The following is a 23749-nucleotide window of genomic DNA, read 5'->3' as shown; positions in this document are numbered from 1 at the left end:
ATCTCAATACTTTAATGAGGCATCTAAAGAAAGGAGAACAGCTTGTCCAGACCTGCTTATTCTTTTGTATTTCTCATTCTTTTCTTTTTATCTCAGGTTTTGTCTCACTGTAACCTGTCACACAGAGGCTACTTTGCTGACGTGCCAACACACAGGCACTCACACACCCCATCCTGTGAGCCCTTGGTAGACCAGATAAGTCCTGCTGTCTTCTAGACATACTTTTACAGCATGGGATCTGTAAAGGGCTGGCATCAGGTGGACTCTGAGATAATCTGCTCAATACTTTTAATATCAGAAGCTTAAAATGTCTCTAGAAGTATTTCACTGAATCATGTTACAGTTTTTAAATGGTCTCTACAATAAAAAATATCCCTCAGAGCAGCTTCAATTCTTATGTACCTTATTAAACATTTAGGGGTTGTTTTTTTATATATTTTTATGTTATTTTCAAAATCTATCATCTATCTTAATAATTGTGATTTTCTTCTCTTTTAATCTTGCTGCTACTCCCTCCTTTAGGGCATGATCCCATCCTACTGCTTTGCTTTGGGGGTTGCAGCAGGAGGTGGCCACATGCTGGTGGCCACGCAGGTTTGAGATGGTACTTTTTCTGCACCTGAGCATCATCCCTGCAGAAGCAGCTGCAGGAGCAGATCCATAGGCAGATCCCAGAGGCAGTTCCAAGAAGGAGGTAATGTGGTGTGTGTTTCATGTTGCACCATGTCTTGCTTGACTGGCCTAAGAAAGGGAGGTAGAGCAGCTCCTGGATGGCAGTTGAGTATTTATTATATTTATTATTATATCACTTCTTCTGCTCACAGTCATTGAAGGACTGAAGATAAAGGAGCAAATCTCTGCATTGTATTTTGTTTGCTTGGACCTACCTGTGTCACAGACGTGAGGAAAGCTTTGCTACCACCACCTCCAAAAGGAGCATTTTACCCTGCAGGTTAATGTATATTTTGGGCATGAACTCCCTCCCTTATGGCTCACATGTTCCTCTCTCAATACTTTCTCTAAGCTCCCTTTTCTGTGCCCCATATTTTTGTTCCCAGATCAGACAGCCCCAGAGATGCTGCTGTTTCTGCCCAAAATGGAATCTGGGATCTGGAACTGGACCGTGTCCAGTTCTGGAGTCCCCAGCATAAGAAGGACATGGAGCTCCTGGAGAGAGTCCAGAGGAGGCCACAAAGATGATCCGATAGCTGCAGCAGCTCTGTCTGGAAACAGGCTGGGAGAGATGGGGCTGTTCAGCATGGAGGAGAGAAAGCTCCAGGGAGACCTTAGAGCACCTTCCAGTGCCTCAAGGGGCTCCAGGAAAGCTGGGAAGGGACTTGGGACAAGGGCTGGTAGCAAGAGGACAAGGGGCAAAGGCTTAAAACTCGAGGAGAGATTTAGATTGGACATGAAGAGGAAATTTCTTCCTGTGTGGGTGGTGAGACATTGGGCCAGGAATGTTGTGGAATCCCCATCCCTGGAAGTGTTCAAGGCCAGGCTGGATGGGGCTCTGAGCAACCTAGTCTAGTGGGAGGTGTCCCTGCCCATGCAGGGGGTTGGAACTGGATAATCTTTAAGGTCCCTTCCAACTCAAACCACTCTATAATTCAATGAAAACACCTGTAAATCAGCAAGGTAAAGGCAGGAATCACTGGCAGTTCTTGTAACCCTTTCTCCTCTCCTGTGTATCTCAGACTTACATATGGCCTGAATGAGCCCAAGCTGGTCAAAGCTCCTTGGATTTTTGGGAGGAGCTGGGTTCAAGCACAGCTTATAAATGGAGAGTCAGAAATTACAGCTGGCTGTAAAGGCAGGATAATAGGGGCTGCCAATTTGTGAGATCCAGATTGTGAGTAATGAGAGGAGAGAGAAAACAGAGGCAGAATTGATTCAGAAGGATTTAAAGCAGAAAGTTATTGATATGGAGAAATGCAATATTGAACAAAGGCAGGAAAAGCCCCATAAATTTACAGGCATTGATACCGTGAGAAAGTTGCAGAAATTTGTTAGAACTGGGAGAAGCAGTTTAATTTTGGAGGCAAAAGTTGTATGGATGTACATCTGTAGTGATTGAATGTTTGTAACCTTAGGAGAAAAATGTGCCCAATGTGGCTGATATATGAACAGGTGCAGATACCTCAAGGTCTGCTGAAACAATTCTGGGGAGGGACCCTCTACAAGGGCTTGTAGTGAGAGGACAAGGGGAATGGATCAAAACTGGAGGAGGGGAAATTTAGGTGAGACATTAGGAAGAAATTCTTTGCTGTGAGGGTGGTGAGACACTGGCCCAGGCTGCCCAGAGAAGCTGTGGCTGCCCCATCCCTGGCAGTGTTGAAGGGCAGGTTGGATGGGGCTTGGAGCAACCTGGTCTGGTGGGAGGTGTCCCTGCCCATGTAGGGGGTTGGGTCTAAATTATCTTTAAGGTCCCTTCCAACCCAAACCATTCTCTGATTCTATGAATTCCACTCTCTCTTACAGAGATACAAAGACTGTATTAATTGAGTTTACTCACAACAGAGAGGAATACAGCATATGGGTGATACAGTTTGACCTGCTTAGCATATGTAGAAAACAAAATGCCAATTTGCTGCTACTTTGTTATGTTGCTTAATAATTTGGAGCATAAAGATACTCGGAAGCTTTGGAATAAGCAAAGGGAAAAAAAAAAAAAAAGGACAGTAATAGTGAAGAAGTCTAATAGTGGAAATGAAAAATGACATTTAAATTCTTGCCTCTGTTTGTAAATGTGACAGTGTTTAATGCAGTTTTGATCAGTGCAATATGCTGTCCTTATATCAGCAGAGAAATGGAATTTGTTCCTGGTGCAGTCAGCATCAGGCTCTCGTGGGTGGTGGGGGATGTCCCTTTGTAGACAAGCACTCCATCTAAGTGGGACAAATGAGTTAAACATGGGGCTGTGTCTGTGGACACAGCAAGCCAGGCTAAAAGCCCAATTCTGTTCCTTATGGAAAAGCTTCATAGAGCTGATTCAGGGCTTCTTTGTCAGAGCTCCGGAGCCTGGGAGAAATTCATACAAGCGGAAAAGGTCACAGAATGCCCCAAAGAAACTGCTCTAAACTGTGTAATCCATAGGGGAAATCAGCAAGATACAGGTTTGGGAGGTTTTTTTCTTTTTTTTTCCCTCTCTAGAAATTTACCCTACATTTCTGCTTTGAACAGATGTCTTAAAGAAGTGTGTGGGAAATTTCCAGGAAAGTCCCATACGCTTGAATTTGATTATGTTTCTCAAGTGTGATAATGGTTTCTCAGATATCTGATGCTATTATTTTGTTTCGTTTGCAACCTTTTGTGCTTCAGTTATTTCTGTTATGTTTACACAAATGCAAGTAGCTGGAATATTAATCGCTAAAAAAAATAGAATATATAGAATTTTTAAGTAATATTTTCCTAGGTTTGGAAGGTGTTCCCATCTATTTTTTGCTCCCTTCCCAGATTTATTTGATGTTCCTCTCTGTCAGTGAGGGCAGTCATAGCAGTCGCTGAACAACATTCAAACTCACCGTTCAAAATAAGCCATTGTCTTTACCCAGTGCAAGCAGGAGAGGCTGAAGAGTCAGTTGGTCCAAAAAATGTGAGGCAGCACTGAAGGAAAGAAATGGAAGCAATGAGGCAGAGGAGAGGTTTTAACTGAGGTATTTTGAGGAACTGCATTTATGGCAGTGGGGCTCAACAAACCAGGAGCTGTCTCCATCGAAGCCTTCTGAGCTCTTTACGTGTTGGCACGTCTCAAGTCCAGAAACTATTTTATGGGTGAAAGAGAATGACTTGGGTGAGTGAGGAGGCATAAGAAAGCATAGTGAGCCATGTTAGCATCTCCTCTCAGGGAACAGAAGCACACTGTTGTGGAACTGAGGCAGGTTCTTAAGCACATGTAGGCATTCTACAGAATATTGTCTCACAGACAAAACCCAGCTTAGTGCAAATATGGAAAGGGGAAAATGAACTTATGAAAAGGACCATGAAGAGAATTTTAATTCTTTTGTAAGACAAATTACTCATAGCACTGGTTAGGCAGTCAATTTGGGATTGTTTCTGTGGAGAGAAATTAAACAATAAACAATTGAAATGGCACTAACAGGAGAAAGCCTTGAATCATAGTTTTGATGTGGGCAAGCAAAAGTAGAACAGACATAAGAATCTAGGAACTGAAGAGACAAATGACTAAACCATCAAGCTATCATGCCTGAAACTAGCTTCTATGACAATATTATTATTCCTGATCTGCCTTCACCCTGCCCTTTCCCACTCACTGTAATGGACATCTCAATTAGGCTCTTTGGGATGGGAGCTGAGAGTCTATGGATAATGACCTTGCTGGAAGGATTTGAGGTTTATTCTGGAGCTGTGTCTGTGTGCTTATACATATGGATAAGCATTTGCATATGTTTGTGTAACAGAAAATAAGTGTTCGATAGCATTTGCAGGCTTCACTGGAGTAATTTAGAGGGTGTAGGTGGTTACTGCCCTAGAACATTGGAAGGGGTCTGATGATATCAGAGAGTAGGAGGATAATTAAGATTGCAAATATTATTTATGTTTTGTTGTTACTGTAGCTAACTCTTCTGTTTCTGTATCTCCAAATATTTAAGTTTTCTCTAAATTCCCTTGTCTTCGTTTCATGCCAATTTCTCTTAACCTTCTTCTAATAAAAGAGAGTTCTAATTGATGGACATGCATAGAAATATTTGAAACAGTTGCTTAAGACATAAAGCCAAAAGACAAAGAATCGTAACACCAATAAAAGGTTGGGGTTTTTTTAAGCTTGTATGTTTTATGCAGCACTCTTGGTTTTACAGTCTGTATTACTGTTTTTAACTCTCCAAACTGTCCTTATTATGTATAGGGATCATATCTTCCACAGAATCTTAGGGGTTGGAAGGGACCTGGAAAGATCATCTAGTCCAACTCCCCTGCCAGAGCAGGATCCCACAGAGCAAATCATACAGGAATGTGTCCAGGTGGGTTTGGAATGTCTCCAGAGAAGGAGACTCCACAACCTCTCAGTGCAGCCTGTTCCAGGGCTCTGTCACTCTCACAGGAAAGAAGTTTTTTCTGATGTTTACATGGAACCTTTATGATATCTTTATGATAATGCTATCTGTAAGGGCTATAAAGAGGGGAGCCACTGCACAAGGGTACTCAGAAAATAATTTTGGAAGTATATTAAATATCAAAATTTAATTAATTTTTCCTGGTCTATTTATAATGTGTGTTCTAGGAATCAGTAGAGGAGCTTAATCCCTTTCCACTGGCTTGCAAGTCCTACAAGTGGATCAGATGGAAAATATTCTATAGATACTCTGTTGTGGTCATAGAACATTTATCATAGTGAGCTGTTTCAAGCATCATTTAGCTGCATGAATGCTCTCTGATGCTATAGTAATTGATATTTTAAAAAAGACTTGGGTAGAAGAATGTTTAGGTTATTGGCTTTTTAAAATAAATATTTGCAGATTATATTTAGAAAACAGAGTATTTCACCCTCTGTTTATGAAGCAGTAAACAGCTCTGCTCATTTTCAGTGCATTCTTTTAAAAAGATTATTGTGTCTAAAGACTGATTTTAGAGTGTTCAATTAAATACAAAGCCTGACTTTAAAAACTGGTAACTTTTACGGTGTGTATCTGCACAGGAATCACAAAGTGACAGTTTATGTGGAGAGATACCTCTTGTTTACTGGTGAGAGACATAATAGGTGCCCAAACTCTCATTTCAGTTCATTGAACTACTCAATTCATTGATCCTACTTCTGTTGGGCAGCATTTCCCAGCAGAGCACAACCAGGATCTTGCAGAGCTCGACACTCTCATCACAGCCACTAAACAAATACTCCTTGTAGCATGGAAGAACACAGAGAAGAAACCTGGGACCTTTTTAGAAATCCACATTTTGTTCCTTAGACTAGTGGGTTAGTTCTCATTCCAGTATGACAGAGCAGAACTTGATTAATTGTAATTATTTTTATTAGGAAAAAACAAACCAATCAACAAACAAAAAACCTGTCACAAAAGTACATACCAAAAGCCTCATGAATTAGAGAAGTTTGTGTGAGAAGGGGCCTTTAAAGGTCATCTGGTCCAACCCCCCTGCATAGGCAGGGACACCTCTCACTGGATCAGGTAGCTCAAACTCCATCCAACCTGGACACTTCCAGGGATGGGGCAGCCAACTTCAAAATCTGAACCTTGAAATTCCTAAAATACTTGTGGGGTAAAAAAATCTCCAATTGCTCTGAGTGTCTGTATTGATTTCAATGTGTCACCTGGGAAATAATATAGCCTATAAAATCCATGTGGTGCAGAGCAACTCAAAAGGCAACAGGAGCATTTGTCTGTTATTCTTGCTACTGTATATTTATTTTATTTTATTGTTACTGATAACTGTGCTTTATACAATAGTTTGTGATCTCATTCAGTGACCTCTGAAGTCAGTGAGCTTTTCCACTCACCGTCAAACTTACTGTCAGGCACAGCAGATTAGATGTGATCATGAATTCTAGTCCAAAAAAACTGAAAATCAGTCTATATTCATAAACATGCTGAATTATAGGTTGATATAAATCCATTTAGGTTATTAGGATTTATTTCTGAAGGGAAGTATAACGGTCACATTTGAAGCACTAGATTGAAGGTTTACAAAAGTAGCCAAGTATAATAATGTTTGTCTTTTCTTATAAGAAAAAAATAGCAGAAGTGACATCAAAAGCAATTAAGTTTATATGATTCAAAAGTCAATTTAACTCACGTCATGAGGATACCAAAGCAAAACCTTCTGTCATATTCTGTATTCAGAAGAACATATTTTTTCATACTAGTTTCTGCTTTTCCACAGCATTTCTCTGCAGACACTTAGACCTAATACTGAATTGATTTCATAATTTAATGAGTTTTAAATACTTTCCTGATATCATTCACTCCCATGTCAGGACAGCTCAGCTCCCTCCCCATCATTCCTTGGGAGCTTCCTTATGTTCTGAAGTACAGACAGGTCTGAGCAGACGTGATCACTGCACATTCCTTGGAAATCCTGTGTTCATGCCAACTTGAACAATATAATTTTGCTGATAGGAACACTCTCTCTGAAATTCAACAGAAAAAGTTGTTCTCCTGTGCCTACCCTCTTAAATACTATGTAAATAGTATTTTCTCACAGCTAAATTGTGGTTTCAGTTTTAATATAATAAATTGTTGAAATACCCAGCAACATTTTCAGACTACTACATTCATCCTTGTTAATTTGGCAAACAACATATTTTAGCAATATAAACAGCTGAGCAACAAATGAGGCTCATCTATCCTGTGCACATTAGCAGAGTTCCTGTGGAAAAATTAAGATCTGATCATATAATTGAGGATTGTACAATACCATGCATGGATAAAACTGGGGAATTCTAGCTGAGCAAGCAGCTGTAATGCTAATATATTTTTCTGAATTGTGTGGTTCTGCAATTTGAGCCAATTTGGACATAAAAAAAACAAGTGGCAGCTGAAATAAGGTATTTAACATAATGCCTAATTGGGGGCATTTTCCTTCTTAGTATTGAAAATATTAAACATGCCAGTCAAGAAATCATGGTTATTTTGCATTTTTTTTAATTTATTTTGATTGTAAAAAGGTAAAATATAGTGGATTTGAATGATACAAACATTACACACACAAATGCACAAATAAGTATTGTACAGCTTTCTTTTTGTCTTGACAAAATTTGAAGGTGTGTGGATTACTGGCAATAGATTTCTGAGTCAACAGCTCATTCCCTTTGCATGTTGTTGCAGTTTGTTTCTGATGACAAAAAATATGTTTTTGGAGAACAGACTGATAGAAGCAGAGAATTTTACGAGGAGATGCTATTTGTTGTAGTAACTGCTCTGGAGTTCATCAGTCAAAGTGAGCACTGGCACAGGCAGTCGTTCTGCTACCTGTATTATTATTCTTTTTAAAAGCACTCTTACCCCAAATCCCTGCTATTTAGCTATATTAGGTGATAGATGGAAAGTATCTAAGAAATCAATTTTCATCCTTGAATATACAAATATCTGTCAATGTGTGTACACAGTTGAGCATTTAAGGCAATTTAGAAATAATTAAAAAATATTCTCTAAAGAGAAGCCCATGAAGTATTAGTTTGATAAACAGAGTTCTTTTTGGTTTGCAGTAATATATGGTATTAGTAAAGGAGGCTCACCAGAAATGTTTATAAGTACCTCATCTGACATGGTCATGGGTTTGAGGTTGTCCACCCACTGTCTTCTCCATGCACATCAGGGCTACAACCATCACTGGTTGTAACACGAGGGCCAGAATGATCACCCTGCTGTAGTAGTGTTGACTTTGCCTAATTTTCGTACATGATGGGGGAGCTTCCAAAGATCACTTGGCACTGGCCATTGCTTACCTCTGAGTGCACACCAACCCCACCTTACAGTTATGGCATTTGAAAGCATACAACTTTGTGAAATAAAGTTTAGAACATTAAATTATTGCATGATTAAATTCAATGGATGCTAAAGTATTAAAAACGTGAAAGTATAAAACATCATTTCAAAGCCCTGAGTTGAAATTATTGTGGTCTATCCTTTCTTCCTCCTGGAAGGAACAAGCCATTAACACACATATTTCAGCAGAGAGGAGCTCGCTTGATATATTTAGAGGCTTGTTCTGCGTCGTTACAGAGTGCTTTGCAACACTGACTTGTTAAATGCTTTCCTGTGGCCAAACCCAGTCAACCCATCTGTGTTATGTGAAGTTCTTCTGAAGGTTAAACCTCACAGATAGTTTCAGGACAGAAGCCAAAATGAGTTTACACTTTGTAGAGACACTTTTGCTCTTTCTCCTGTGCGGGTCACTGCATGGCTCTGTGTGTGTTCAGAAGTCATGCCCCTGCAGAGTGTAATTCTGATATCCATGTGATATTTAATCTGTCAAAATAACCCTTTCTGATCTTTTGAGAATTAATCTTTTACATACATGAACAAAGGACAACAAAAGCCTGTATTGCATTTTGTTGAAAGGGGTTGTTAAGGAAAATATCCTCTTTAAATCGTGCTTGTCAGATTTTAAACCCAGACTAGTAACTCTCTTACTTTATCTTTGCTACCTCTTGTTTTTGATCTAGGACTGAATTTCACACGAACTCTGCATAAATATTTTAATGTATGTGTAATGAGCCCTTAAATGGGCAGCAGTATTTTAGCCAACTAGTATACACAATTCATTACTGCCAATTTCTGTCACCTTTTGTCTTAAAGAAAGCTCTTTTTTGAGTCTTGTGAGATTTTCCTCTTTCTTCTCCTCAATCCCTGCAACTTTTAATAACAGTTGCCAGAAAATAAAATCTAAAAATAATAATAAAAAAGTAAAAAAAAAAAAAGATCCTGTTCCTGTTGAAATAGCCAGTTATGCATCTAGGTACTAATTAATTGCAAGAATCCCCTCTGTTCTCCTAAGAGCATCATAAGGGTGTTTTCCTAACCCATGCTGTGATCATAACTTTTCTACATAAGTGCCTTCTTTTACTGCTGCTTTTCAAGACTGAGGAACAGAATGGGTGTGTGTTGTGACATACTTGCAAGTCATATTTAAAGGCAAGCTATGTTCCTTATTGTTTCACAAATCAGACCTTATCTGGGGTGCATCCTTAACACTCCCAAAAATGCTGGTCTTTAATGTAGGAGATCACTTCTCCATCATGCTTTCTTTAAATGAGGACCATTATATATATATGCTTTATACATAGATTTATATCTAAAATGTATGTATTATATTAAATATATTTCTAATTTACTGGGGATTTTCTGAGAGCTCCTGAAATTCTAGAAGATGCTTCCAGAAACAGGAGTGTGGTACAAATAGCAGAGCCCAGCTTAGTTTCACAGGTTGAGTCTTTACACTTTTTCTCCCACATAAAAGATCATTAGAAAGTTTTCATTCCTGTGTTTTCTCCTGCAAGATAAAGGGGGGGGGGAAAAAGCAAAAGCAAAAAAAAAAAAGTGTTCACGTTATACGAGAGAGGTAATATGCATCATGGCACTACTTTAAGATGAGATACTTCCTACCCGTTTCACACTTCAGAAGTAATTACTTAACACAGTGCAGCCCATTTTATTCTCAGTAACTTTTTCTTGGTAATTTACTTAGTCGTTTTGAAGTGAAAAGCATCATGTGGTGTGGAAAGCTGCAGGGCTTCTCCTGCCGGGCTTTGGTTTAGTTTTTAAAAATTTCTTTAGGCATTTCATCATCATGGAATTGACTCACCCTGAAAGCTAATTGCCATGCTAAAGAAAACTTCACTAAATATGGTCTATTAGAGCCAGAAGTGGACAGGGAATTGGAAGTAGAGTCTAGTTCCCGTAGGCTGTGGATTCAGTTGCCATTTTGTTGATATACGTCGTCACCATGTGTGACATACACAATCTCTACAGGTTTTCCTGATTTATTGAAATCACCACTTTTTAGAGGATTTTTTAAATTAAATTATAATTTTGTAGGTAATACCAATGAAATTATGTTGCATATGAGTAATAAATAGGAAGTGTGGAATGCCATGTCATGTTACTACTGAAATTGTTATTGAAGTCCCTGCCGAGCCAAGTAAGTGAATTATTAGAATAACACTATTAAAAATAGTCAATATCCTTAGATATTAAAAACAGGATTAATATGGAGTATCAAAGTTTAAGTTATTTAGGAGGTAAGAAGAATAACAGATGTTGAGGTCAGTGGCACTTTTACCACTTCCAATTAGTTTCTATATCCATATGTCATGTAAAGGTATTCTAAGCAGCTGCAGATGTCTGTGAATAACTTTTGATAGTGCATCATTTGTACCAAGACTTGGAGACTACACATTTGTCTTGGTAGAAAATATGAAAATCTCCTGCAGTGAATAACTCAGTACAACTCCAGATCAGTAGTTTACCTCCAAAGCCAATGCTAGTTGATAACACAGGCATATCCAGAATAGTTTGGGAGTTTAAATTCCACAGACTCTCAACCCTTTTTTGGAAACGTGCACACTTGTCTCGTTGAAGGAATTTTCAAAAGCATCTAAATAATTTAGTGGGATATAAATAACTTGGGAGCTGACATACCAAATCCAAGCACATTTTAATGTTCTTAGGACAGCCAGTCTCCCTTTGGCACCTTTGAAGGCTTGTTCAGTTACATTTATGAACGCTAGAATGAAGGTGGTGCCAATTAGCATGTTTCAAATTTATTTCAGGTCTTGCACTGGAACCACAGGTTTCAGTCTGCTATGATTTCGTTTAACATCCTTTAATTTTTTTTACACTTCATTTGCTACAAGGAGTCTTTGTGGCAATCTACCAAAAGAACTATCTTGCTTTTAACCCCTTTTTCAATATTTTGGGAATTTTACTTGTGACAGAAGATGGTGTATTAAGGAAATATGAAAGTTAGGATTAGCTTTCTCTCTTCTTTTAAAAGGCTGTGGGTTTTATGTTGCATATTCATATACTTTCTTCCATTGCCATTAGGTGTGAAAATATCCAGTGGCACCTTCCTTACCAGTTTCAATGCCATAATTAGCAACATAGCAGAGTTAACTTGTTATATTTCCCATACATAGTCATAACTCTTTGGGAGGCATTTATGTGGATCTGCACAGCTATTCATTCAATTACCCTGTGGAGCAGGCAGGGATGGTCAAATTAATTACTGTCTCATGAATATAGAAGATAAAGGGCCAAATCCAATTAAAGACCTCAGAGTCTATGAGCTTGGAATTACAACGTGGACATTTTAAGAGATTTTTTTTTTACCACAGGGGTACCAGGACCTGGGCTGCACATTGGGAATACTGAAGAAAGTGAAGTCACCTCAATCCAGGGTGTTAATGGGCTGAGTACAGCCTGAGCCCCCATGTCTTCTAGGTCTTAAAAAGCAAGTTAGAGCTGGAAGAAGGTGGCTTTTTCCAGCTCATGCTCTGTCCTTGAAGCATGTATTGATAATTATTTTTTTTAAAAGACTAAGTGAGGTTCCTCTGTATCTAAATCACATAGAGGTTATTCTCCTTTTGTGTTTTTTTTTAACTAGTGAGTACCCAGGAAATGAGAGGCCTCAGATTCCCTGTTGTGAGGGTTCATGACTGCTTATTTCCTTTATACCTCTGAACTAGGTGTGGATTTATACCTGTCCCACTGAAACTGAGCTGCAGTTCAGCTTGGGGTGAAAGGGCAGAGGGACTCCAGGCAGCAGAGCCCACCCCAGGAAGTCCTTTTGAATCCACCAGTCTTGGATCCCTGCCTTCAGGGGGAGAAAGAGGAGGCCCTTCCTTTCCCTGCTCCCATTTCATCCACTTAATCCAAGCCATCTCTTTGATGATTCCAAAAATACAACTTCTATTCAGTGGAAATTCAGAGTATCCGTGAAAAGGGAATGTTCCAGTCACTCAGTGGAAATAACGGTAAAACTCCTGCTGACTTGAGAGGAAGCACAGGAAGGCTTTGTGAGTGCACCAGTTATCATTTCAGTTAAGGTCTTTATGCATTTAATTTTAGTCTATGAACAGAACAAAAGCCAAAAGAAATTCTGATATCTGCAAGGAGAAATAAGGACTCCAATCAGTTTATAGATTTAAAGCACTATTTTATGCCTAATTAGTTTGTAATGGCATTTACAAAGGAAATTTTTTTTTTTTTTCTGTCAAAAGACTGTTGATGAGAATGTCACAGAGTAATTTTCAACATCCTTTTGCTTTAGATATCCCACGTGGACGATCTGTTATTTTGTGCTGGCTTTTACACTAATGCCCTGTAATTGTGTTTCACTGCCTCTGATTAAACTGACAAGTCATTTGAATGGCTATCACTTAGCACATTGATCTGAGGTGCTGGCAGGAATAGACTGTGGCTTTGCTCTGTAAAAAAAAGAAGGAGCTGTTCCTTTGCTTTTTCATTCTTTTGAATGTCTGGTTGGAGTTTAAATAGTTATTTTGTTTTGTGGTGGCTTTTTTTGGTTGGTTGGGGTTTGATTTGGTTTATTTTTTAAATTAATCACTAACACCTCATGATTATGTTGTCCTTCAAAGGAACATGAGGGCACAAAAAGGGAGTACTTGAAATGACCAATTAATTATTGTAAAAAGGACTGAGTTATTTTCCTTCCCAGGCTTTCCTTTATCTCCATTTAATTAAAAATGGTAGCTAAAGGTACAGTGTGTGTCCAATTAAACCCGAGGCACATTGTTTGCTTGCAGGTGGGGTTTTCACTGGAGATGCACCAGGCTGAACTGCCTTGTTGCCAGACACGCATCACTGTCCTTGGAAAGTTTCACACATGAACTGATCTTGTGTGGGCTGCACAGGACACTGCCAAGTAGGGCATCAGAGCTGGAAAGCAGCAGTGGTTTCGCTGCCTGCAAGGAACAACAACCAAAAATATTTCAAATATTGTGTCATGGTAGACTGTGTTCAGAAGTGTCCAGAACAGGTTGTAGGGTAAAAAGAAAGCCAGAAACACCAAAGAAAACCACCTGGGTGGTCTGGGGAGTATTGGCAAGATAAATAAATACTTAGGCATAAGTATGCTGAGTTTCTTTTCACTTTGCATTGGCTTTCAGCTGATGAAGGCATTTTTGATAGGAAATAAATTGGGCCTCAGTGCCTTGTGGATCATGCAAGGAATATAAGTGTGATGTAATTAAAAGAAACACATGCAGATGTAATACTAGGTACACATCTTGTAAAGATGTATTAGATAGTGACAGATGCAACCAACTATTTGGAATCCTATTTTTCAGTGATATTTGGTAATCAAAGAACTACAAGCACAGTCAAGACAATTCTGTGCTTCTTGCAGACAGGAGAGATTTGGAGGTTTTGAACTCTAAGGCTGTATAATACCTGTTTCTATGCCATTAACAACAAGCACATCACCTGTGAAGACAGGCTGAGAGAGTTGGGGCTGTTCAGCCTGGAGAAGAGGAGGCTCTGGGGAGACCTTATAGTGGCCTTCCAGTGCCTGAAGGGGCTCCAGGAAAGCTGGGGAGGGATTTTTACAAGACTTGTGGTGAGAGGACAAGGGGTAATGGCTTTAAACTGGAAGCGATTTAGATTAGATATTAGATTAGATGTTAGGAAGAACTCATTTATTGTGAGGGTGGTGAGACACTGGCCCAGTTTGCCCAGAGAAGCTGTGGCTGCCCCATCCCTGGAAGTGTTAAAGGGCAGGTTACAAGGGGCTCTGAGCAACTGGGTCTAGTGGGAGGTGTCCATGCCCATGGCAGGGGGGTTGGATCTAGATGATCTTGAAGGTCCCTTCCAACCCAAACCAGTCTCTGATTCTATGATTTTAGATTTAGCCTTATGGACCCAGCAACAGGGACAACAAGGCTGCCTTCTCCATCTGATGTCAAGCACTCCCAATTCAGCTGGGTCCATGGCACACACACACACACACACACACACCCCAATCAAGACATTTGTGTGCCAGTGCAGTTTATGCCACTGCTTTAAGTATTTGGCAACTTCCTATTTGGCCTGAGTGTAAGGAAGAGAACACACATGGCTGCCTCTTTTTCAGGAGAGATGGGGTAAGCAAACAGTTCCAGATATTATTCAACAGGAGGGCTTTGAAACTGGTGTTATTTTTTATCAGTGCTAACTACATATGACTGGTACTAACAAACCCTCACGGGGAACATACAAATGGGTACTACAATAGAACTCCATGGTTTTTAATGTCCCTTCCAACCCAAACCATTCTATGATTGAATGATCTAAATAGAATGGCATAGTCAGAACTCCCGTATGTTCATTAGAAATGTGCATTTACTACCTGTAAATGTTGTGAGCTCTTTGATGCACTTCCAGTGGTCACTTCATGTGTCTTTGTTTAAAATGCTCTTTTGCTTTAAAAAGATGCAAAAGGTCCATACTACAGAAGCCAAGGTTGTAGTCCAATACTGTCATCAAATTTAGCCTTTTCCTTAAATATATAAACAAACAAAAAAAGGTCTTTGCATGCAATTATGTGGTTCTTCAATTTTCCAAGAGAAACTCCTGAAAAACACTAAGAAGATGTTTTCAAGGCATGATGAGATGTCTCAGGAAGTTCTGCATTTAGTTCAGTAAGTCATCCCTGTAACTCATAATACAACCGTTAATCTAAAACTCAACTGGGTAGAAGTGCTTTCTAGTGAATCAAACATAAAACTGAGGCCAGTGATCATACCTGACATCAGTATCACTTCCCTTAAGAATTCTAACAAGTATTTCCACTAATCTGTTACAGAAATGTGACAAATATTTACTTAATAGATTTTCTGAGTTTAGATGCATGTGGTATTGTTCATTTCATGATATAAGATGCCCTGGACTTGTCTGCTGCTCCTCTTATCTTAGTTGCCTGGTATAAACTTGTTATTAGATTAAATTTGAAGAGAAAACATGACAGAATGTTTTATCAATAACTATTTAATTACATAGTAACAATTATTATGCTTATGATAATAGATTTTTTTTTCTAGAGCTTGTATTAAATAAGGTAAATTTTAGCACCTTTTATTTACATAGTCCTTCACTATGGGCTTCCATATCTGAAGGGGAAAAATGTGTAGTATCTCCTCTTCCTCCAGTTATTTTAGATTAAGAGAAGCAATTTAAAAGCAGATTGCAATTTACAGCTGGAGAGCAGTTGGTTGTTAAAAGAGGAGTTTGTAGTGGACCCTTTGCAAGTGGATGTCTATGAAGAAATTAGAATAATTTCAAATTCTGGAGTAAACATTTCTGACCTCCTAAATGGAGGCATCTGCAAGATTTCACTTAACTGATGAGTGGGAGGATTCTCAGCTGGTGTAAATTAGTGTGAATCAGTGAAGCTGATGGTTTTATAACAGCTTACACCATCTACATTTCTGTCCTCTAGGATTCCATTTTTTATGTGCATTTAAGTGTAACAGCCTCAATTTGTGTACTGACATCTGCTGAATAGAAATAGGCAGTTTATTCTTTGAAAACCCTGGTGTTTCCCTCTTTGAGTCCTCTCAGTAAGTGTTGTAAAGGAAAAGAGGCTCTTTAACTAAAAGAAGTATTCACAAATCAGTATTCAAATACCTGTTGTTACTGCATCCTCTCCCCAAAACCAGAGAGGAATGAGGGGAAGCTTCAGAGACATCAGATCTCAAAGACATTAGTCAGACCCCTGCAGCAGAAGCACGCTTACATACTAACGCTGGTATCACCTGGATTTGCAGGGATACAGATCACAGTACACATGAACTGGAGAGATTTCTTGAAGGTGTAGCAGAAATCCTCTCTCTCTTGGGGCAGAGTGGCTAGAAAGCTGCCAGGTGGAAAAGGACCTGGGGGTGCTGGTGGACAGCCAGATGAACATGAGCCAGCAGTGTGCCCAGGTGGCCCACAGCATCCTGGCCTGCATCAGGAATAATGTGACCAGCAGGAGTAGGGAGGTGATTGTGCCCCTGTTCTCAGCACTGGTGAGGTCAGACCTCAAGTACTGTGTGCAGTTCTGGACCCCTCACTATAAGAAGGACATTGACGTGCTGGAAAAGAGCCACCAAGCTGGTGAAGGGTCTAGAGAACAAGTCCTGTTAGGAGCAGCCGAGGCATTTGGGACTCTTTAGTTTGGAGGAGGCTGAGAGGAGACTTTACTGCCCTCTACAACTACCTGAAAGGAGATTGTAGGCTGGTGGGTGTTGGCCTCTTCCCCCCAGTGGATAGTGACAGAACCAGAGGAATTGACCTGAAGCTGCATCAGGGGAGGCTCAGCTTGGATATTAGGAAGAATTTCTTGACTGAAGAAGTGGTCAGTCACTGAAAAGCCTGCCCAAGATGGTGGTGGGATCACCAACTAGATTTGATTCAGTGTTTCTAGATGGTAAAATGAAATTACATGGTCCTGCTGTGAAAACTATTAGTGCTTTCTTGAATGGCACTGCGTGCCACATTATGATCTGAATTTCATCAAACGGCACAGCACACCCCTTAATTTAAAATGAATCATAGAATGAATCACAGAACGGTTATGGTTGGAAAGGACCTTAAAGATCATCAGGCTCCAACACCCCTGCCATGAGCAGGGACACCTCCCACCAGACCAGGCTGCACAAGCCTCATCCAACCTGCCCTTGAACACCTCCAGAGATGGGGCTTCTACAGCTTCCAGGGGCAACCTATTCCAGCACCTTCCTACCCTCATGGTGAAGAATTTCTTCCTGATGTCTAACCTAAATCTCCCCTCTTTCAGTTTAAAGCCATTGCCCCTTGCCCTGTCTCTACCTTCTCTGGTGAAAAGCCCCTCCCCAGCTTTCCTGTAGACCCCCTAATTTACCAGTTCCCCACTTGAAGGCATTCAGATACTGTGGTGATGTGGACTGCATAAACACATACATAAAGTAGAGAATTATCTTCAACCATTTACATATTCAGTTTGCATACTTCTTTTATTTCATTGCACATTTAGTTTTAATTATGTACAGATCTAGATAAAACTTGCTTGGATCCAGGCCAAACACAAGATTTTCATACCTCAGGTACTGAAATTGTGTCCAGCCCATGGTTCATTTAGATTTTATTGACTTTATTTACTATCTGGGATTGCAAAGAGGAGGCTTACCCAGTTTTCTGCATAGTTGTGATTATTTATGCTGCACTGGAACCAATTACACTCTCTGTGATCTGGTCACAATTTTGTAAGGTAATTAGAGGCTGCTGAAAGCAATTACTTTGTTGAGAAGAACTTCTTGTCCATAACATATGTTTGTGAGCAGGTTATTTAGTGAATGGCAATCTAGAGCTGAGTAGTATTGTGGAATTGCCACAAAGAAAGCCTGTAATTCAGGGTTTTATTGCAAAGTGGCAAAACAGTATGGGATCTTTCTGCCTTGTCCTTGCTCTGTGACTGAACCTTCCTCCTTGGCAACTGCATAAACAAAGGACAGAAGACCTGAGTAGAAAAAGGATATCTAAGCAACATTCTCCCATTTATGCAAAATTCTCTCCCTTTTTTTTTTCTTCTTTTTTTTTTTCTTTTTTTCCTCAAGGAAAAAAGGAATTATTAAGAGGAAAAGGGACTGTACAAATTTTCATTCCTTGAAAGGTGATTCTGTAGCAAAATTTGAGATGGAAAACAGGTGATTGCAGAATCTAATTACTTAGAATTAATGCTAAAAACCTAAAATAATTTATAGGAAAAAACATAAAGAATGGATGAAATCTGAGCTGAACAGAACAGTAATCCCATTCCCACCATGTCCCTAAGACACTACTCACCATTCCATTTTTTAAAACGTGTATTTCTTCTAAGACATCTTCTTCAGCTCATCCAGGGATGGACCATACAGATTTTCTAAAATATGTGTCCCCGACCCATCTCCCTGGCTAACAGCAAGAATCTTCAACTTCCAGTGAAATTTAGTCTCTACTCACTTCTGCTAGAATATATAGGTTAGCCTTTTCCTGACCCAAAATTAGTCTTCTTAGCCTGTCAGGAGGAGACTATGTATTGGTACGTTTAAACCTAGCTTTCTGCTTAAAAACACTGATGCAGCTTATTTTTGGTGTTCAAAATGTTTTTCTTCTTAGTACTAAGCTTCCCTTAATCACACTTAAAAGGGCCATTGAACAAGAGCATAGTTTTTAAAGAGTGATGTTGTTCAACATTTAAAATAAAATATTAGGACAGATATATTTTTGAGCAGCAATTTACGCCTTAATAAAACATTGTGATGTTGAAGTTCTGAATAAACTGTAAATAATGGAACCATCTACCTAGAGGATTATGAAAATATAGAAGTATATCAAGGTTTGGTAGCTTTTGGATCAATAGATAATCTTTCCACCTGTCTCCTGGAGGCTCAAACACTCGATTAATGGCACTGAGGAATTCTTGGACATACAACATGTAGTTTGTTAGGGGACTGAGTTTTCCCAGGTGTTTTGGCTTATATCTAAAGCAGCGGAGAAGACAGAGGAATGTGTCAATACAGTGGTTCCAAATTTTTTCCCTAGTTTTAACCTAGTAGTTGTAGTACTAGTAGTACTACAGTAGTACAGTAGTACTAGTAGTTACTAGTAGTAAATTGAAACACTAACTTTCTCAATTATACAATTTAAAGCAGAAGGACAACAGTTCTCTTTAACATTTCCCATCTAGCAGATGCTGAAATATCTAACCATCCTTAAGTGCTTTTTGTTATTATATGCTTTCTCTTCTTAACTAAATCAAGTTCCCTGTCTAACTAAGTGCTTACCTTAGTATTATGCAGTTTTAACTGTGAAGATTTTCAGACTTTGCTTAATATAAGGAAAGCAACTATTCTCTATTTGTTTTATTGTTTAAGTAATATTGTTGACAGTGGTTGTGACTGTAGGCATTTGGAGTAATAGAACAATACCTAGATTCCTTCCACTAAATGGACATGAATGTGTTGAAAAACTACTCAACTTCTCATGCCAGGTGGCAAATCAGTCTTAAAAAGGCTTGAAAAGTATATTCAGGGAGCTGGATCTTATGTTGCATGATCCAGGAAGGGAGATGGTAGCTCTGGGGTAGAAATGCAGTACAACAATTCCTGCCCTGGGGAATTCCTCAGACAGCACAGCCCCTGGTTGAGAGCCTGTGGAAATTAGCTCATCATGATCAACAAAGAATAAATTAAACAGGCAAGGAAGAGTTCTAAGGAAATTAGGATGGGTGTAACACAGATTGAGGGAATCATTTGAAAATATCTTGGGTAAAACCATTATGCAAATGCTGCTAATGGTCACTAGGCATCAGAGACCTGATTAATGTATTCATATATGTAGGAAAGCTCTCCTTAGTGCACCAGGAATAGATGTAATTCTAACCACAGAAACTCTGGCTACCAGTATTTGGCATTCAAGGAATTCCATCCATTCCTCCTCCTTCTCCTTTTAAACCAATGCCAGCAGCAATTTTTCCTTGCTTTTTATCCCATCCCCAAAGTATCTTTCTTCCCTTTGCAGAAAAAGATTAACAGAGAAATGCTATGATGCTCAATACCAAGCTTTATGGTTGTTTTTTTTTTCAGGAAACACAGAAACCACTAAAATCCTTTTTATCCCTTCTAGGAATGAAGGCAAAAAAATTATCACAGAGCAACATTAATATAAGAGTATTTAAGGACTTAAATAAATAAACTTTAATAAACTTTTATTTTCAACACAGAGCAGATGGTGTTTGACAAACCTGCCTGAAGCTATGTAGCATCACATGCCATGCTATTTATTTTTCAACAATATGATTTACTAAACAAATTTCTCCTTCATTGAAATCATAGAGTGAAGAAGGGGTCTTGTATCCAAAGACTGATAGATTGAAAGGCAGTAGCTTAACAGGTGAAAGACACTTAAAAAGCCTGGATAAGTGAAAATTGTGCAGAACATAGGAAGTGTCTCTATGACCTCATCCATATTCATATGTGTTAATAAAATATTGCCATTGGAAGAGCTCAGCTGGATCTCTGTCCACATGGTCTGGTAGCCACAGACTGGTTCAGGCCATTTAGGGTCTCAGAGGATGCAAGGGCACGATTTGGGCAATTGCAGAAAGCAGGGACTTTTTCAGTAAACAAGAGAGTTGAGGCTTGTCTCTAGTTTGGAGGGAGAAGGAGCTGGCCAGATGGATATTGCCAGTTTGTGTTGTGTGGCCTAAGGGTCACAGAAGGGTTCCCAGTTGTGTTGTGTTTCACAATAGGTTGTACCTTAAGGGCCACTCTTTATGTAATGTAAAACTAAACTAAAGAAGTTACAGGGTAAATTTGAGGAGAGGATTAGGAGAGGTGCTAGTTGTAAGCTGCCATGGGCCTACTCTCAGTGATAGTTTCCTCCTCTGAGCAATACAACACACTCCACTTGGAACCTAAATTACAAATTTTCAAGTCAACCTCAAAATTTCTGCTTTTTTTTTTTTTTTTTTTTCTCCAATGACCATTTAGGGAATGTCAGGAGCCTTTGCTCCTCAACAGTGCAGTTTATCAGATGGCTAATTCCTTCAGTGCCATTGAGTCCTGTAGCTGACTACCCTGGAAGAAGTCTCAAGTTCCTATTCAGGACGGTTTTCTCACCCCCTCAATGCGTGCAAGCATTAAGTCCTAGATCTTGCCTGTTGATGGTGGTCAGAAGACACATCTGCCCTGCATGAGATCAGTGAAGAAGAACTATTCATTAATAGTTGTTTTGTTTCAGAGCTATAAAATGCCATCCCAGTGTAGCCTTTAAGTGTAGCAGTGTTTGCTTCTTTGGTTATTCATATTGTGTCAATATTTACTGCAATTTACAGTGTTTAGCAAAATATTCCTTTAATGAAAAATGAAAAAGGTTGTCTTTGCCCCAGCAAAAAATGTCTTACAATACTTTGTGTAGTTATCTGTCTTTTTAAATCAATGGATTAAAGCTTAAACAATGAGAAGGAAGCGAAGAATTTAAACAGAAATTACTGAAACTTAATTATTTGACTGGTGAAAATAAAGCATCCCAGAACACTAATGTCACCAGGGATGCTTAGTTCGTCTAGTACACAGCACACAGCTGGAGTAATTGAAAATTTTCTTAGAATATAGCTTTGTAGTCTAATGAGCTAGGAATCTGGCTGAGGGTAGCTCATCTGACAGTCCCTCTTGTACCATTTTAACAGTTAGAAGAGTCTTCCCATATCAAACTTCTCTACCTCTTTTTTGTTGTGAGATTTCAACCTGAAAAACTATAGATTATTTGGACATATGACAGCTGCTGTCTTGGGCAAAATACCAGGGACTGAATTCAGGATGTCTAAAACTAAAAACTTGTGCTGACGATGTTTAGGCTAAAGAGCCATAGTTCTTTAGCTGAGGACCAGAAGAACTCAGTCAAAGGATGAACAGAAGAAAAGTGAGATAAAAATATCACTGGGTTACACAGATGCCTCCTCTTGTATCACAGCAAATGATTTCTATCTCTATTTTCTGGTGTCAATTTGTATTATTAACTGCAGAATTTGTAGTGGATTCTTTTTAAACGCTTAAGAGGTAAATGTATGTTTTATATTGAATTTATATTGACTTTTCATGGTTGAATTTCTAAATAAATACCAAAAACTAGGCTGGGTTTTGCATATATCTAAATGATCATAAATGCATTGGCCTGATATCATAATTAGAATTACAATAATAGAAAGCAGGCGTTCCCTCAAATGAATGCTTCAAGCAGAGGACTGGAACACAGGCCACTTGCCAGTGGAGAGCTGGAAGCAGTGCTGTTCATTTGAGAGATCATTATGGGAAGGTTTCATCCCCATCCCACCCCAAAAGTGACTTCTCACTAGGTCCCAGAAACGTATGCTATTAGGCTCAGCTGGAAATAGAAAATCGCTCTTAATCATATGCAAGTTCTAAATAGGACTATTTGAAAACAGCACTGGGGAGGAAGGAGTAGTGCCAGGGAATGGAAGATCATTTTGATTCTTGATGAAAAGCTATCAAACAGAGTTCAACGTGGTAAGAGATGTGACAAATCCTTAGAGAAGAAGTTTTCTCTTCATTCGTTATGAGCCACAAAAAGCTTTTCTGCCCCTTTTTTAATCATTGTGAGGATTTTTGCTTTGAGACTTCCTGCAGGAAAGTGTTTTAAGTGGAAGTCTTCTTTATAGTGCATCTAATGTCTGCCAATATGATTCCTGTTACAGGCATAGGGACCATTTTCCTTCTGTCCTCAAGCTGTGTTGCTGCTTATTAGCGTGTTTAACATTCCCAGTGCCTGGCAGGATGGAGATTAGAAACTCTTAATATTCATTTTTATAGTGAAAGGTCTTGCCAGATTTTTGGAGCATAGGCTATAATATATGCACATAATTTATTGGTGGAAAAGTTCTGAACTCTCTTGTGAGTCACCTTAATCTTTCTTCTTATCATTTTAGGATTGTTTTAAAATAATCTGCTATACCCCCCCGCACATAAACATGTTAAAAGCTTTACATTGGAAATAACAACTTGATGGAAGCAAACAGAGTGGCATAGATTTACTTTGATAAATCTGTACTAATTTTTGTGAAAGTGTGTATTTTCTGAAGTGTTAATCTCTAACTGAAAAATTTCATTTTTAACAGACTGGAAGGAAGGAGAAGGGGGACCCACTAAACATTGCTATTGACAAGATGACCAAGAAAACACGAGACCTTCGAAGACAGGTAATCTATGCTTTTTATACTGCTTATTTTAATTTATATTTCTGTTTTATACTTACATTTATATTGCTTATATTTACATTTTATTTTATACTTCTTCTCTTCTTCCAAAGATGTAATTGCTTTTCCACTTCAGACTGGTTTTGCCACCTGTAGAGGTATAAAGAATTTGTGTCCTTATTTAGATGTGGCACTAGATGACACTTGACATTAAGCAAAGGCCCAGATTTTCCTGAGCCAAAAAGAAAGGGAGACTGAACATGTTCCTGTTGTTAACCCCCAACGGTCTTAATATTTGGTCTTAATATGTGGGAGGGTAGGCAGATTGGACAGACCTTCTCTGCCTTTGCAGCCCAGCAAACCCAGTCATAAAAACATGGCCATATGTGCTTATTTGTATTTATTTGAACACTCTCATTGAAGTAACAGGAATGATGGGCAGAATGTGAACACGTTTGTATGAGCAGAATATTTTCAAAGAAAACTTACAAGATAGGGTATTAAATATAAATCCTATGAAGATATGGAGAAGGCTAGTAAATGACAGGTCCCCCAGAGAGATGGCCGA

The 23749-nt window shown here is 39.0% G+C and overlaps 1 protein-coding gene across 3 annotated transcripts in view; it reads left to right on the top strand.

The window, feature by feature from the left end:
* The window catches only part of CTNNA2 (catenin alpha 2), a 512527-nt gene that overhangs the window by 364546 nt on the left and 124232 nt on the right, over positions 1-23749 (top strand). For all 3 annotated transcript variants that reach the window (XM_051617316.1, XM_051617315.1, XM_051617318.1), the window contains one exon: positions 23104-23184. In XM_051617316.1, the coding sequence (XP_051473276.1) occupies positions 23104-23184 (81 nt within the window). The remainder of the gene's footprint in view (positions 1-23103; positions 23185-23749) is intronic.

Source organism: Apus apus, chromosome 4 (assembly GCF_020740795.1).
Source record: "Apus apus isolate bApuApu2 chromosome 4, bApuApu2.pri.cur, whole genome shotgun sequence".
Taxonomy (NCBI): Eukaryota; Metazoa; Chordata; class Aves; order Apodiformes; family Apodidae; genus Apus; species Apus apus.
This window is presented reverse-complemented; position numbering and strand designations above follow the sequence as displayed.